Source organism: Barbus barbus (genome assembly GCF_936440315.1).
Source record: "Barbus barbus genome assembly, chromosome: 42".
NCBI lineage: Eukaryota > Metazoa > Chordata > Actinopteri > Cypriniformes > Cyprinidae > Barbus > Barbus barbus.
Genome location: NC_136720.1, coordinates 10,352,740 through 10,371,275, shown reverse-complemented (window position 1 = coordinate 10,371,275; position 18,536 = coordinate 10,352,740). Strand labels below are relative to the sequence as shown.

At 37.3% G+C, this 18,536-nt stretch overlaps 1 protein-coding gene across 1 annotated transcript in view; it reads right to left on the bottom strand.

Annotated features, from left to right (window-relative positions):
• The window catches only part of LOC306861827 (thyrotropin-releasing hormone-degrading ectoenzyme-like), a gene marked incomplete at both ends in the record, with an annotated part of 153,406 nt that overhangs the window by 38,071 nt on the left and 96,799 nt on the right, over nucleotides 1-18,536 (bottom strand). Inside the window, 3 exons of the mRNA XM_079404314.1 lie at nucleotides 1,150-1,215; nucleotides 12,034-12,099; nucleotides 14,369-14,506. Of these exons, the coding sequence (XP_079260440.1) occupies nucleotides 1,150-1,215; nucleotides 12,034-12,099; nucleotides 14,369-14,506 (270 nt within the window). The remainder of the gene's footprint in view (nucleotides 1-1,149; nucleotides 1,216-12,033; nucleotides 12,100-14,368; nucleotides 14,507-18,536) is intronic.

The following is an 18,536-nucleotide window of genomic DNA, read 5'->3' as shown; positions in this document are numbered from 1 at the left end:
TGCTGAGAAAATGGCTTATAAAATAACAACAGAACAATCCTAGCATTTGTTTTGCATATGTATGCGATTATAAAACAATAATTGTTTTATTAAACAGGTTTTATTATCATTTAATGTGGGAACTTTGCATTAGCATTGCAGCATTTGTTGTTCCAGCTGGTCCTGAGCAGGAGCTAGTTGATTAGGTCCAGTTTAGGACCAGTACCTGACCAGCTTAAACCAGCTCATAACCAGTTTAGGACCAGCTTAAACCAGATCATGACCAACTAAGGACCGGCTTAAGCCAGCTCAAACCAGCTGCCGTGCTTTAAAACACACCTAACCACTTTTTTTTTTTCAATAGGGCCTGAAGAAATTATGGGATATGAAGTCTGCCACTAACTATATGGTTGCTAAACCCTCTACGGTACTAAAAAGACAGAAAAACTGAATGAGCAAATCACCTTAGTGTTTCTGTCAGGAGGGGGGGCACTCATACCAAACCTAATAAGAACTGTATTTTTGAGGCCCGAGTGAAGCATCTAAATAGGTCAACTTTCCTTCAGCAGAAGATTTTTAGACTTTTCTTGGGTTATTTTTGGCTACACCTGAGCTGAAGGGCAGATGCTCATGTTTAATTTGAGAGACTCATCAGGCTTGTAAGCAATTATGTGACACTTCACTAATCGGGTCTGATAAGATTCAACTAATTTGAATTAAAACCACCATAATCATCAGCAGCAGCAAGCCTTCATTATCAGTATCTGTGAACATTTGCATGAAGCAGGTTGATTTCTGGATCAATATGTGACCTTTCCCTGCAGAAAACGTTTCCATTCTAAGTGAAACCTCAAGTGTAAAAGCGAGACTATCAAACACAACCCAGCCTCCATGTCAAACTCCTTCCCATGTGGCATTTCCATAAAACCCTTATGTGTTGATGTGAGTAGGTGGTGTATTGGCATAAATTTGATGATGTGCAGTTATATAATGGCCTCTGACCTATATGCAGCGCGTGAATCTCTGAACACCTGCCTGCAGGAGATGCATTGGGTGAATTTAAGTAGGTTGAACACACAATTTCACTCGCCGCTTAACATTCACTGACCCCAGCGCTGATTTCTGCTCTTGGATGGAGGTCTCATTCGCAGAAGATGCGTAAAATCTTACCTCTGAGAATTTGTTCCACAAATCATCTCTCGCTGCGTTTCCGTACATGTGCGTCATCAAGTAATCCTGCAAACAGACAGAGACAGAGATCAATATTGGAAGAGAAATAAATTGGACTTGGACGGGAACGGTGAACTTGGGAAACCAAATAAGCTTAAACAATAACATTACTAATCCTCTCAATTCAAGCTGAACATATGCAAATTAGCAGCAGATGTTTGGGTGTGATTGGCTGTCAGTTCAAGGAGGACCATAAGGAGGCCAATTAGAGGCTGATTATGTTGTTCGAGTCAATGCTGCATCAGCATGTCACTAAATGAGCAACATACAAATCAGCAACATGATTTCTCTCAAGACATAAACGATGGTCAAATTGTTTACATTAAAATAAATACATTAACAAAAACATTAATTTATCCCATTTAGTAAAGAATAATCATAATCATACACCATATAGTAGTTGTACTTACATGTCACTCCAAGGTACTTGCCATGTACGGCTTTTCAGTTATTACCATAGAACATAACTAAAAAGCCTAGTAACTTTGGTATTAGTGTGTTGTATTATTGAAGCTAAGACACCGGTGGGTGTTCATTTCACTGCTAACAGTGTTATGTTAAATGACAAACGTTACATTATCAGTGTGTCTGTTCTGCCCTGCAGTCTCAGTTATACAGGTGGTGGGCGACATGAATCTGATCCTGAAGAGCACATTTACATGCATCTGATAAGAACATCTGGTGGGAAGCCTTTTTCCTGCTGTATACGAGATTCCTCGATAACTCTTGAGTGACCGTGAGCGATAAACCCGTCAAATGTAATCCCAGCAAACAGTAAGTTAAGTATTGTCTAAGGCGAGATATTGGCAAAATATATTCCAATATATTCAGTGAGTTTTCCTACTAGGCAAATCTCCAGATGCAGGGACATTTTAAAACACTGTGGCTTAATGCATTAAAACAGTGTTTAAAAAAAAAAAAAAAAAAACGCAATAAACCATGCTATACTGTACATAGTTTGATTTTATTAATAATGTGTATATGGGTGTCGGAACCATTGTATGTAGGTGGGACAGGACCCACCCACCTTTGAAGACTAATGATATTGGACCCACCCACTTTTACCGTCTCTAATTCAGCGAATATGTCTTTTCAGAGCGCCGTCAGTCAAATACATTCCACATGACATGAAGAATGCCCTAATAAATTAAACTTAATTTAGCTACAGCCTTGAATTCCACACTGCTGCTTCCTCCAATCTATTGCACTTTGCTCATTCAGAGTCCATATAAATGAAACTCCATTCTGTGTTTTCACTAGTTACTCGCTCCTGCTGCACTCCCGCAACACAGCAGCATCTGAGCGTACCTGCTGCTCAGATACACCTAATCCTATCAGATACTTTATTTAAACTTTTCGATTATTTTATTGTAATAAGAGATGTGAAAAGGGAGAAGAACATTTTGAGCCAAAGGACGCCAACTCGGGTCTCTCGCGTTAAAAACACTGTGATACAAGCTTTACCACTTACGCCATTGGAAAAGCATAGATATAGCGGTCTTTTGTAATGTTTTGACATTAATGGGCAGAGGTAAATAACCCATGCCAACAAGGCGGCCTATTTGCACTTTGTGTAAATAGACACTCCATTAATTAAAAGGCACCAGACTACAGAAAATATACTCCAGTAATTTATTTATTTTTTTCTGGGGGAGGACACACCCACATTTATTTTGCTTCTGATGCCCATAAACTAATGCATTAAGCCAGGTTAAGCGTATTCCTTATGGGAGGAAAACGCTTTACGTGTAATTAAACGCGTTACGTTCTTATTCTGGACTCATCTGCTTATCTTTACATTGTATGCTTTATTAATAATGTGTTTATTGAGTTTGGTCTTTTAAAAACACTGTTTTAATGCATTAAGCCACGTTAAGCATTTTCAAATGTCCTGCCGGAAGTGCCGCTGCTTCCTTTTCCACTGAAATGCCTTCCGTTTACACTGAAAAGTTCACGCACATCCACATATGAAATCACTTGCATATACATATTTACACAACTAAAGCATGCGTCTTTCTTATCAGAATTGTATACATTTGTGAATTTTATTTTGTATGTTTGCACGAGTGTTTTATGGGTGTGTGCGTGCATCGAGTTTATATGTATGTGTGAGTGTGTATAGGTGTATATGCATGGATCAAGTTTACATGTATATGCGAGTATGTATAGGTGTGTCTGCATGCAGCGAGTTTATATGTATGTGCGTGTCTTGTTGTAGGTGTATATGCATGGATCGTGCTTATATGTATTAGCGAGTATCTATAGGTTTATGGCTGCATCAAGTTTATATGTATATGCAAGTTATTCACAAGTGTATATGCATTCATTACTAACATAATAAATATTGGTATGGATTTCATATTAGTGTGCACGTGTATTTCATATATGTATTTTGAACATCCAATAGTATACATGTATATGCGAGTAATTTATATGTGTATGCACGTGTGTTATGTATGTATTGATAAGCAAAGTTTGATTTAAATCCTACGTGGCACCTCATATTTGTGTGATAAACAGACCAAAAAGGTCAGTTTTTCACAGTTTTAAACAACTATACCAGTACTCAATACCATTAATACAGACACACTTCACTGGCTCTTAAAGAGGGGTAGATTTTAAGTGAATAACAAAAAACAAAACAAAACAAAAAAACAAAGATTTGCAATGGCATGAGTGTGAGAAGATCATGGCAGGGTTTTCATTTTGGGATGATCTATTCCTTTAATAAGGCCATTATTTCAGCCTTTGCTTCATGAATCAAATCAAAACTGGCACTTGTTGAAACGTGAACAGGCGTCATGCTGAGAGGTCTGAGCAAATTGCATTGGGATTCTGAAAGCGTGACCCAGTCCAGCTGGCCTTGATCTCGCTACATGCTCTGCTGAGCTCTCTGAGAGTATGGGATTTGAGTCTGGAGCAGAACCAGATTCATTTTACCATCCTGATGAATCTGTTTCAAACCAGAGCAATTCCTCTTCCTCTCTCTCTCCTCCATCAGGAGAGTTATTGCCCTGAGGCGAAATTACCATGTGGTCCAATCTCGCCACTGATAGGGCCGTCACAGTGTGTTGTCATTATTTTGACACTAATTAGTTCTGCTGACTGCCAAAGCAAGATATATACAGTATCTGTTCTATAACAAGTGATAAATTGTATATTTAGCCATTGTATAGTCTCTTTCAGCAGATCTAAATGCTAAGATAATTTGAATTTGAATGTTGCAGTAAGAAATATGCTTGTGCTCATTTGCATACATTTGCAAAGCAGTGAGGGACCACCCAGAGCCATTTTATGTTGGTGTTGACATTTTCCAGTCTGCTTGGCATAAAATTGTGTATTTTAATGACTGTGTTGTTGCCGACTACTGTTTAGTGACAAAAAGCTCTTACAGAGAGACACACGTAAGGCAAAATCATATGCCTTAACAGCTGTCTACTTTCTGCATACTGAAAACATCATATGGTGTATAGCAACATTCTAAACTAAAAATGAACCTCACATGACTGATTTAAAATGTTTTGCATAGGGTCTATATAGTGTTTCTCTATTTCTCACATTCAATGTTAGTCAATTAAAATAGTGACTGGTGTAGAGCATATGTGACCCTGGACCACAAAACCAGTCTTAATTCGCTGGGGTATATTTGTAGGATTAGCCAACAATACATTGTATGGGTCAAAATTATAATTTTTTCTTTTATGCCAAAAATCATTAGAATATCCCTGGTGAAAAAATAGTATACAATTTATTTGTATGTACTTTAGTATAACTAAATATATTTGTGGCAGACTATAAATTGGTATACTTAACCAAGATGGCGCTGCTGATAACAGCTATTGTGCGTTGCTCTCCAGTATTTGTACTGTTTTTTTTTGTTTTTCCTGTTTTTTGTTTTTCAAATACGATCAGTTTTACCAGGGATGACCTGCTGAACATTCGGCAGAACACACCACAAAATATTTTACCGGATTTAGATTTTTCGGACGTTTTGCTGGACATTGTAGTTGGAGGAGCCGTAGCTCTGGTCAAACGCTACAGGAGGTGCAGGCGGGGGAAGCGAGACGGCGCGCTAGTGAAGCTTCGACAGCACGGATTTCGAACGGCGTTGCCTAGCATCCATCTGGCGAATCTCCGCTCTCTACCCAACAAAACGGATGAACTCCATCTGCTCTCCCGGACAAAGAAGGATTTTTCTAACTCTGCTGCCCTGTGTTTCACGGAAACCTGGCTAAATGGCGACATACCGGACAAAGCGATTCATTCTTCCTAATTACCAGCTGATCAGAGCAGATCGCGATGCGGAATCAACGGGGAAATCGCGCGGCGGCGGGACGTGCTTTTACATCAATGAGAGGTGGTGTACAGATATAACTGTGTTAAAGAAGATGTGCTGTTTAGATCTAGAAACGCTCTTCATTAACTGCAAGCCGTTCTATTCGCCGCGGGAGTTCTGCTCGTTAATTCTGGTGAGTGTCTACATTCCACCACAAGCGCACGTGAGCACAGCTTTACAGAAACTCGCTGATTTGATCACAGACACAAAACAACAAGACCCAGACTCTGTTTTAATCATTCTCGGGGACTTTAATAGAGCAAATCTCTCCTGTGAACTGCCAAAATACAGACAGCACATCACATGCCCCACCAGAGACAGTAATATATTGGATCACTGTTACACAACAATAAAGGGCGCATATCACTCTGTTCCACGAGCAGCTTTAGGACTCTCTGATCACTGTTTGGTTCATCTTATTCTGACCTACAGGCAGAAACGTAAATCTGCAAAGCCTGTATTAAGATCTGTTAAAAGGTGGACTAATGAAACAGAGCGGGATCTACAAGCCTGTTTCTCTCTCACGGATTGGTCTGTTTATGAAGCCGCTGCCATCAATCTGGACGAGCTCACAGAGACTGTAACATCTTATATCAGTTTCTGTGAGGATATGTGCATTCCTAACAGGACTCATCTAATCTACAACAACGACAAACCATGGTTCACTGCAAAACTCAGACAGCTCCGTCAGGCCAAAGAATATGCTTACAGAAAGGGGGATAAAGTTTTGTACAAACAGGCCAAATACACACTGGAAAAGGAGATCAGAGTGGCAAAGAGGAATTATTCTGACAAGCTAAGGAAATTTTTTTCTTCCAGTGATCCTGCTTCAGTGTGGAAAGGTATGAAGGTTATCATCAGTTACAAGTCACCATCCACAGCACTGTGGAGAATCAACACCTGGCAGACGACTTGAACGAGTTTTATTGTCATTTTGAAAAAAACAAACCCCTCTGTCAAGCTCCTGAAGTTTGCAGACGACACCACACTGATCGGCCTCATCCAGGACGGTGACGAGTCTGCTTACAGACAGGAGGTTAAGGAGCTGGCTGTCTGGTGCAGTCTTAAGAAGCTGGAGATTAACACGCTCTAAACTGTGGAGATGATCGTGGACTTCAGGAGAAACCCCCCTGTTCTCCCCCCACTCACCATCATGAACAGCACTGTGACTGCAGTGGAGTCATTCAGATTCCTGGGCACCACCATCTCCCAGGACCTGAAGTGGAATATTCACATAGACTCCATTGTCAGAAAGGCCCAGCAGAGGTTGTACTTTCTTCGCCAGCTGAGGAAGTTCAACCTGCCACAGGACTAACTGAAACAGTTCTACTCCGCCATCACTGAATCCATCCTCTGCACTTCAATAGCTGTCTGGTTCAGCTCAACTACCAAATCTGACCTCAGAAGACAACAGAGAGAAGTCCGGACTGCTGAGCGAATCATTGGTACAATCCTCCCCACTCTCCAAGAGCTGTACTTATCCAGAGTGAGCAAAAGGGCTGGTAAAATCACTCTGGACCCCTGACATCCAGCACACTCCCTCTTTGAACTGTTACCGTCTGGTCGACGCTACAGAGCTCTGAGCACCAGAACGACCAGACACAGGAACAGTTTCTTCCCTCAGTCAATACATCTCATGAACACTCAACAATAAACGTGGAACACACACCTATAATACATTATCCATTCACCACACTCACTTATTTTATTTTTATTTTCTCATTTTCACTTATTTGTACATACTTGACCTGTACATACATAGTTGTCTATATTATATATTGTGTTTTTGCTGCTTCGTACATTGCCTATTTGGATATTTGTATATTATTCTTTTATTATCTGTGTCCTGTCCTGTTGCTGTCTTTCTGTTGCACAGTGGAGCTTCTGTCACTACAACACATTCCTTGTATGTGTAAACATACTTGGCCAATAAAGCTCATTCTGATTCTGATTCTGAGTAAATTCTGCTAAATTGGAACAACTAATTTTGTACTAAATGCATTTTAGTTGTGCAAAAGCAGTGCTGAAGTTCAATTAACGTTGTAATAAGTACACTTTAAATATCCACTCTTTTATTTAATTTTTGTAAGTAAACTTGAAATGTGCTAATGGTACAATTAGTGTGTGCTTCAAATTCAATAAATTAACTATTATAAATAATGGCACAGCTTAAGAAATTGCCTTTTACTAACAGCCCCAGCATACCAGTCAACTCAATTATCCAGAGAACATTAGTGGAACATTGGACACAGACATTAGAACATTGGCTGAAGGAAACACAGTACGCTGAGGATATAGTATGAATGGAAATTATTTTAATTTGTTTTGTTACAAATTGTGACATTTTAACTTGTGTAATTTCCAGGGCTGGTCAGGATAATTTTAATAATTCGCTTAATAATTCATAATATTTTGACAGCCCAAAGGACTGCAGTCCACATTTCCAAGTGCAATGCTGGCGTTGTCCATACAGAACATTAAAGAACCATTAATGGAAAAAAAGTGTTGGTCCATGTGCATTGGAGTGTGTTGGGAGTATACTAAAGTAATGAACCTTCTGATCAAGTTCGTGAATTTATTTCACCATTTCAAATCCATGACAAGACTATATGTTGTTTACATACTTTTATAACTACTTTCTATATGTGACCATGGACCACAAAACCAGTCATAAGGGATTTTATACATCATCTGAAAGCCGAATAAATATAAAATAATAAAATTACACAACATTTTTTATCTTTTATGACTCTTTTTCAATGTTTCAATGTATCCTTGGGCTATTTTTAGTCAAAATAACAAATTTTTGAAAAGCATTGATGTCAAGAGCGTACTTGTGATTCTGAGAAGTCTGTCTAGATAGACAGCTTGGAACAGATCTAAAGATTCACTTCATAACTCAACAGATTCCAGTGGGATGGTTGTGTGTGTAATTAATTCACTCTAATTAGCTATGGCTAGTTACTCCTCTGACACACTCCAGGACAGAATAATATCCTGAATGTTATTATAACCATATTCGGTTTTGGTTTCTGATTCTGCAAAGCCAAATTATATACATAGGCTGACAAAAGATTGATCGCTTTCGATATGTAAATCCCACAGAGCTAAAACAGGAGTATTCAGCGAGAGCCTTCACCACAACAGTCAAAGCAGATCATAAATAATTCATTATTCATGCAACTAAATGAGTTCCTTCAAAAGTAATACAAGAAGAAATGTGTCTACAATTTTCTTGCATATGAAAGTAATTTTGAGACAATGGAGGTAGATTGTTTGGTGAGGTGCTGTGTTTACCTGCTCTTCCCATCAATCACATAGAGACAGACAGAGATACTGAAAGTTTCCATAAGAGAGAGACAGAAAACAGTAATAATGAGGCGGAACAGTCGAGCCAGAGGGGCTGCTGGGAGAAGAAGAGGAAGATGGAAAAATGGTTCTCTGTGTTCCAGAATGTTGGGAAATTTAATTGAGGAGATTCTGGCTATTTCATCTGTGTTCAGAACGAATTGTTAGCCCACAACATCCACGGGGAATCTCACAGACTGCCATTCTTCAAGTCAGGAACCCGCTGAGAGCCGACAAACAGGACTATGAAGCACCGAATCCAAGGAAGAAGCTTCCTGCAGTTCAAAATCACATCCAGAGGATGAAGATGGACTACAACATACTGAAGTTTATTTCTCCAGGGCAGGAGAGTACTTGTCCTCTGCTATTCATAGGTCAAGCATTTTACATTTCCAGCCGGAATGAATATTTCCTACATCCCATAATATGATCCATCTGAAAGTGGTTTTAAAAGCGATGGGCAGTGTGTGTAAATGAGACGCGAGCGCTTTATCACTCCAGTCAGTTGTATGAGCCCCAGAAGCCATTCAGACCTCATTTATGACTCCCTCTATTCTTTTATAAAAGACATTCATCCACCTGCATCAGCAGCCCATCCACCATTTACCAATGAAGACGCTCTCATCCTCACAGAGAGAGAGAGAGAGAGAGAGGGAGACGGATGGGTAATGCTTGTCCGGATGAGACTAAAGCCCGTCTGCTGCTTCTGAAGTGTTCAGCATTCACAACTGTCTGCTGCTTCAATTATGCAGAGACACGAGGAGGAGAAGAGATGCCACACAGAGCAAAAGTCAGACACTGAGAGAATGAAATGAGCCTCAGTGAACAGATGAAGACAGACAGCAGACGAGAGAGGAGAGCTGGATCACTGGCAGATGTGTGAGGTTGTGTCTCTCCTCCTAAATACTCAGACTTTCAGATCTAGAGCAGTATTCCTGATAGCACACGTACATCTCGGAGACGTCTATTTGATGTCTGCATTTACATCTGCAAGACGTATTATTTAGGGTGTTTGCTCATCTGCAATACGTCTATAGGACGTTTCCTTTTAGATGTCAAATAGACGTCTATTAGATGTCTTTAAGATGTTTATGATTTAGAATGTATGTAAAACTGACATCAGAAAGACGTCTGCCAGACGTTTGTAGACAGCAGATGCTTTCCAGATCAAGATATCTTTAACAGACATCTTGCAGACGTACGTGTGCTATTAGGACTTCAGAAGACACTATATTAAGCATTAAGGAAGAAAGGAAGAAAGGTGATTATTACAAGGAGAAGAGAAAAATAAAATAACTAAATAATAAATTAAAAAATTAATAAAAGAATGTACTTTTTTTCGATGAGAAAGGAAAATAAATAAATAAATAATAAAAACTTGCTTAATTTAGGAATTAACACTAAATATAAGAATTTAAAGATGAATGGATGATAGAATAACAACATGGTAAAATATAATAATTTTAAGAACACTGCTGAATAATACAAGAATACAGCTAAATAATCAACAACAATAATTTTTTTTGTTTTTTTTGTTTTTTTGCTTTCTACAGATTAATAACAATTACATTATTGTATTTCTTTTTTTTTTTTAAATAACAAAAAATGATAATAACCAAGAAAAAAATAATTAACCAAGATTCAGACAGAACTGCAAGTTATCTTGCTGTTGCATTAAAAAGTAAATTGATGTTGCTAATAATACCACAGGTTTACTATAGTATATACTGCACAAAACCAAACACATTAACCCTCTTGGGTCTGAGGGTGTTTTGGGGCCCTGGAGAAGTTTTGAAATGCCCTGACATTTGTGGGGTTTTTTCAGCATCTTAATTTTTTTTTTTTTTTTTAATATTAAAATCTAAAGTCTGATAACACTGTATTCAGCACAAACTGGGCTACAATAATATGTGAGCAGCATGAAAGTAGAGTTATAACCAGTTCAAGATAAATGGTCACATACAGTATGTGTGCATTAGACACGTCAGTCTGCTGGTCTGATATGTATTTGTGCTGTGATATAAAGCTTGTATGCACAGATATTACATCTGTAAATGAAGCATTAAATGTGTTCCTCTGACAAAAAACGTGACCTGATTGTGCTTCCAAACACTAATAGCAACATAAAACCACAATAACAAAAATAACCCAAAAAACAATTCTGAAACTGTCGATTATTTTTACAGCATCTCAGGCATAATGAAAGAAAATGAGAAGTTATGGATGTTTTGAAAAGTGAGGTGAGGAATCTTTATGTGAGTCTTGCACCTCTGAATCTGTGTGAACTCTCACATTGTACCTTTAACTCATTTACATTTATTAATTTACAGATTGGCTCTCACTGGATTCAAACCTGTTTGTTCACAGCCCAGATCCTTTAACCACATTACAGGACGTAGCTTCATGTAGCAGCCATATGGTGTCCACAAAACTATTAATACTCTCAAATAATTCATGAAGAGTTCTGCTGTTCACTCCAGAGGAGGTCTGACTGCTAGACCGACACAGCATGAGCTTCAGAGAACTTAAAAACACTCTACACATTATCAGCCGTCTACACAATATCAGATACAGTATATGTGTTTTAATGCAGTGGATGTGTTTCACCATTACTGTAAACCGGTTGAACACAGAGAATGATTCTGAAACTTCTGATTGTAAAAGTTTCAGATAAGAAATTAATTAAACACGTTTAATCACTTGTCTGATTGTGCCGCTTTCACCTGAAGCATGATGGCAGCACGTGATGTGACAACAAGCTGTTGTAGCTCTAAAGATAAGAAACACATGTAAACCGACACGGCTGCATGATCTCCCAAACATACGAGACACTCAGAGCAACCTGAGGGGAATTGAGAACTTGAACATTTGCTGAGATATTCAAGTGTTAAATGTGAGATTCATTAGTAACACATTCAGCTCACATTCACAGGATTTAACAAGGATTGAGTTTTTGAAGAAATAAATTGAGAAGTATTTTAGGTATTATGCCACAATCCTCTTAAAGCTGCATTTATGCAGAATGTATAATTCATAAAGAGAGCCATATAAACACATAACACATTAGAAGTAAAATAAACATACATGTTAAATCATCTGTGACCACAAAGAGAGAAGATGAAAGAAAACTATTGACTTACATTGAGGCCTCTCTGGAATAGCGGTTGTCCCATGACGTTAGCCAGCATTCGGATCAGAGCGGCTCCCTGCAAACACACCAGAGACACACACATTCAGTAAAAGCTCCTCATTGGGTGGTGATGGCGCAGTGGATAAGACACGTTCCTTTGGTGTGAGAGACTCGGGTTCGAATCCACTGTGAGACACCAATGTGCTCCCTGAGCAAGACACTTAACCCCTAGTTGCTCCAGAGGCGTGCGACCTCTGACATATATAGCAATTGTAAGTCGTTTTGGATAAAAGCGTCAGCTAAATGAATAAAAAAAATATATATAATTTACACCTGCTCTACACATTAATTTAATCGCAAAATATACATATATGAAAGTACAGTAATCCACCTACAATGGAAGTCAATGGGGCATGAAATTATGTAGGGATAAAAAGCAAAAATGTGACCCTGGACCACAAAAGCAGTCATAAGGGTCAATTTTTCAAAATTGAGATTTATAAATAATAAAAAGCTGAATAAATAAACGTTCCGTTAATGTATAGTTTGTTATGATAGGACAATATTTGGCTGAAATACAACTATTGGAAAATCTGGAATCTGAGGGTACAAAAAAAAATCTAAATATTGAGAAAATTGCCTTTAAAGTTGTTCAAATGAAGTTCTTAGCAATGCATATTACTAATAAAAAATTATGTTTTGATATATTTACAGTAGGAAATTTACAAAATATCTTCATGGAACATGATCTTTACTTAATGTCCTAATGATTTTTGGCATAAAAGAAAAATAAATCCTTTTGACCCATACAGTGTATTTTTGGCTATTGCTACAAATATACCCCAGCGACTTAAGACTGGTTTTGTGGTCCAGGGTCACAAATGTGAAGCTTGTATTTTTAAAGTGCTGTAATTTTCTATTTAAATAGCATTTTTGCATACAGTCCACTTCCTCATATTTGTATTTAACTTAAATGTAATTTATTCAGTGTTATTTTAGCATTATGCATATACTATCACAATATTTTAATCATTAATATTTTGAAGTAGTTTTCAGAAGTTTACATTTTAATATTAAAGTTATATTTCTATTTGTTTTTAGATTTTATTTTTCAGTTTAGCTTTCAGTTTTAGTTTTAGTACAAATTCATTTTTTGTTTACCTTTTAAAAAAATGTATTCATTATTTAAAATGCATATTTTATTGTATTTTCATTTTAGATTTTATTTTTAATACTTTTAGTTAGCAATAACAACTCTGAATTGAATTCAATTCAAATGACATTTAACATGCTTGTACATTGCAGATCTTGACTCATATTTTATAAAATTTGAAGAAAATAAGTATTAAAGGTTTATCTAAACAAGAAATCCATGACACTCGTCGTGCTGATATCTGCAAATTCATAAAGTGATGAGTGTCACTTCCTGTTAGTGCTGAGGGATCATGGGATGTGTTGTGGGAAATCAGAGTCCTTAGAGTGTGAGGAGGAAGTGATGAGGGACGGCGGGGTGTCAGGATCACTGCAGTTCGACTGACAGAGTTCATAACACCATAAAGCCTGTAGGGAAGCAGGGGGAGGGGCTAGAGAAACAGCAAAAGCCAATCAGAATCCGGCAGTGCATTGACAGACAGTTTGAGGGAGAGTTGAAGCAGAAACTCAGATCTTCAGTGGATGGAAGATTTTATCAGCGTTTGAACTCTGATAGAGGACAATGATTTTTCTTTACAGCTCTTTGTGCCTTTAATGGCTTTCAGATGTTCAGGATGAGAGTATATATTTGGGCGCTGGAGTTATTTAAAGTATGTTCCAGTAAGAAAGAGGTAATTAGACGTCGTCTGGTCTGAGATGAAATGTTTATTGCGCAGCTGAAGTCTCCAGAGAACACAAAACCTCACAATCTCTCAGCGTAACAGTTTCTGTCCTCGACTTACTAAAAAAAACAAGCTTTTAATTAAACTGTTTTTCTTGTGTATGTGAAAAGGCTTATAACAACACGACTCCATTTACAATTCTCAAAGATATACTGAGAAGTCTTTAACTGGGAGAAAAATAACGAGAAAACGGTGTATACTGGACTTAATAAAAGATTATGTTTAATGGTGAAGTCCTGACATAAATAACTGACTGATTTACACTGACGATACTGCTATTTTACAAAGTCATTGTTTCTCTTCTGCTGGCTGTTTGTAGAAAATAGAACTGAATGTGGAATTACACTGAACTTTATTTATGTTCAGTTTTGAGTATAAACCAGTTCATTCAGCTCAGCTCAATATTAAAGGGTTATAATCATTTCCATCACGCAGCTGAAGCCTGTGGAAGCTGATGAGAGATTCTTTTACCTTCTTATACGCGATCCAGTCAAACACTCTATCGATGTCTGTGGCTTCAAACACTTCCTGAGAGATCGGATGAGAACTGGCCAAACCGTCCAGTAACATCACCTCATGAAGAACATCAGTCAGAAACCTCTGCTTCTCCTGTGGACGAAAGACAGACAGAGACTTTATTCTGTTCTACAATATCAAACATAAAAGTGTCACATTAAATCTTCTGTAAAAATCAAGTTGAGCTGCTCTATAAATGAAATTAGAAAGTGGTTATGGGAAAATCCAGCTCATATTTCTTACGACTGAAGCATCTATATCTGCAGCTGCTTCCCACAATCCACTGATATGATGAACATTCACTGCCAACACACGAGAGTCGACACGACTCACTCATGAGAGAAACACCGCTGCTAACACTCAGTGTGTGTGGTTGTGTGTGTGTTTGATTTGTGTGGAGGGTCTAAAAGTCTCTCTGCTCTGATCAAATGTCTCCCTGTAGGATTCTCTATAAAGACAGGTACAAGTTTTGGGTCAGATGAAAAAGACCCTCATCGTTCACTGTGTCTGTGGATCAGCAGAGAGTCACGATCTCAAAAACAGTCAGTCGTTCTGGAGCACACAAGGAAGAAGTTACTATGATACCAGCTTATTCCATATTTTTAGGAAATCTGAATTGATGTTTAACTCTTTAATATAATATAATGAGAAAATAAACAACAATGAGGCAATGAAATAAAATAAAAAAAACATGGTCCTATACTGTTTTTCTTTGAATAAACTTTGCATAATGTAAATATAAAAACACAATATACTATATATATATATATATATATATATGTATATATATATATGTGATCATTAAATGTTAAAATATACTAATAAACTCTTGCTCCAATTTTGTTGAGCAACTTCTACATCCTAAAATAAGAAATAAATGTAATACCACAAACTATACATTTCAGTAAATTGTGCTCCTCTGCAGTGACACTGTTTTCCTGCTACTCAATTGAAAGTGGTGGTTTGCCATTTACCGTACATGAAAATGGATGAAATATGAATCACATGAATTATATATGAAAGCACTACACTACAGGTTGATATCCAGAACATCTTCATAATGGGCTCTCTGGAAAAATTTCTGCACTCACTTATCAAATTCAAAACGATACTAAATTATTATTTTATTATTTTCTCATCTATGTATTTATTAGAAGTGTGTGACTAAGAGAAAGCTAGCACACTATCAGCTGCTATAAACACGTCTGACTTTGATGCTCTGAATGTTTTATTACACCTTTATTCTCCATCATTATGAATAATTCTTGCCCATTAAAGCTTTTGGCAGCTTGATTAAGAATCCCGTTGAAGACATTAATCCAAGAGAGCAGGATATTTTAATCAAGGGATTTGAGCTCAAACAAACAACGTATGAAAGTGAATCAAGAAACAAATGTTCAAGAAATAATTCATAGTTTTATGTCAATATAATCTTCTATTAACCCAGTGAATCCTGGTTACTGGTAATGCGATCAAAGCTCAATCATAATTCTGACGTTCTGCTAAAAGTAGATTAATGAAATGACATGAGACAAAAAAAAAACAGACTCACATAAAAGTGAAAAGTCAACAAATCAAAACAGAGAATATTTATCTGAGTCACAAACTAAAATTAATGTTGTTGTTGTTCGGTGTCTTTTTGCCAAATTTGTAAATAACGTTGTCTGTCAGACGGAATTGAAATAAATTATTTTTATTTTACAAAGGCAGCAGCTAATGAAGGATACAATTTCCTACAACAAAATCATCACAAAACATTTACCTTTAGATATTTGGGTCACCTTCAAAAAAAAAAAAAAAAAACTGAAATATGCTTTGCTTATTGAACTGCAGCAATAAATCATCCCTCATATAACTTCAGAGAGAAGATCTTAGAGAAAGTAGAGACTTCTAGAGAAATCAGTGTCCTAATTTCTCAAGCTATTTATATCATCACTTAAGTGGACTTGTAGAAGAGAACAGCTGTCCTATTAGTATTTTCTGATGGGCAGTTTCTTTATTATTTAGACTAATATGAGCCTCAAAGATGAATGTACATACACTACCGTTCAAAACTTCGGGATCAGTAAGATTTTTAATGAAGACATCTCTTATGCTCTTATTATGTATATTCATGGAATCAATAGCAAATGAGGCCTTCATATAAATTTACAACATTATGGTGAATGTGAATACAGGAAAACAGAGAGAGAAAGAAAGAGAACAGCTGGTGATTTTATGCGAGTCATGTAATGTGCTGTATAAAATGAGAAGAGCTTCCATCTGGCCCATATGTGCTACAAGGTGTTTACGTCCAATAATACTTAATTTAGATCCTGCTTATTAGAGTCTCAACATCATCACCTGCTGTAGATGCACCTGAAGTTTCACACTGATCAACCGCTTTAGTCCTGAGATAGCAGTGATGCCTGACATCCTGGTCAGCAGCTTTGGAGCAATGCTTTATGGGTAACCAAACCTCTCTGAAAGCATTGTGAGTTTTCAGTTCTGGTTTCAACGACTTCCTCTTAAAACATGCAATTTTATCCATATTTTGGTAGGGAAATGCTTACAGTCATCCTATCAGCATATTGAAGTGTTTCCATCAAAACCCAATTGCTCCCTGAAATTATGTTTCCTAAATGGTCTCTCTGCTTGGCTGGTGCCCCATAACCAAGGTGGCTTGGAGCGGAGAGGTATGAAATACATGGGACAGACGGATGGAAAGGTCATTATATGAATGTGAATGAGAATGTGCATGTATGAGATGAATGCACACACATATTAATATATGTATGAACAAGAATTAAACAATTTAAATAGTAAAGTTTTGGTGTGAACAGTTTAGCCAATGAAAAGCTTGAGACAGCCTTTAGCGCTTGGTATATACTGCCCTTAGTTTACACTACCGTATGTACAGTCTAAACCACACATCAGGTCTGAATCATGACCAACAACCCACAACAATCTTCCAACTAGCTCATGATAAAATTGCACACAGTCAGTGACTCATATTGACCAGAAGATCCAAACAGATTTAATCAGCACGACTGCTAATTCAAAGTGTCATAAACATAGAAAAACTAGTATTTTTGTTGTCGTTGTTGTGCTGATGACCTATGTACTTATTTTATTTACGATTGAAAGCTCAAGTGCATCACAATAGTTGCTTTACAGACCACTAAAGCTGGACTGGAATAGCATTATGCTAATTGCTAGCACCATTATGTTCAAACAAAAGCAGCTCTAGAGGGAGAACTGTTTGTCCTTGTATTATTTCATCGGGTTTTTTTTTCTTTAACAAACCTGAAAGTGGATTTTATTATGAAATGTAAGAGATAGGTAGACACTGAGCAGGTAACAAACAAGAAAATGTGATGTGTGTAGCATCATAATGTACGTTATATGCTACAATAATTAAATTGACAGTCATCCATATACACTTAACATATACTGACATCCAGATCCTAATGTAGAAAAATGCCTCTAGAAGAACTGCAGGATGGTATCTGTGGGATATATGGGAACTGTGAGAGCTTTTTTTAGAGGAAGAAGGTGGAAGTCCTGTTCTCGCTATAACTCTGTACTCCAGAAATTCCCATGTAACATTAATAATGTTCAGATATAGTGACTGCATAGAGAAGCCATGGAAGGTGTTTGACTTCCTCCTGGTGTTCACAAACACTCCTGGATTTGTTTATCATCCTATAATACAGGAATATCATGAGATTATGGTTTGGACGCACCTGGTCTGGTAAAATAACCTCGCAATTCTAGGCCATTAAACAACCATTGAGAATCACTGAACCTGTGACTCCTGTGAGACGGATGGGCATTGTGAATTGAAGCCACACTTTGTCTTTCTCCGAACATGAACCCATCTGGATGTAGAAAATGGATGTGGATGACTCATTAGACCATGTGACTTCTACATTGCACTTTATTTATAGAGGTTCAGAATTTGTGCTTGTTTATGTATGTCTGTGTGCTGGCCTTGAATTCAAGTGTTTTTTTTTTTTCAATGGCTGCTTTGGCACAAATTCCAGCTCTGTGAAGCTCTGCAGTAAATTAGCAGTTTTAATTTAATTCAGGTTGTCTTTTCTCACTGAATAAGTTTTGTAGATTCTATGATTAGCACTCAAAC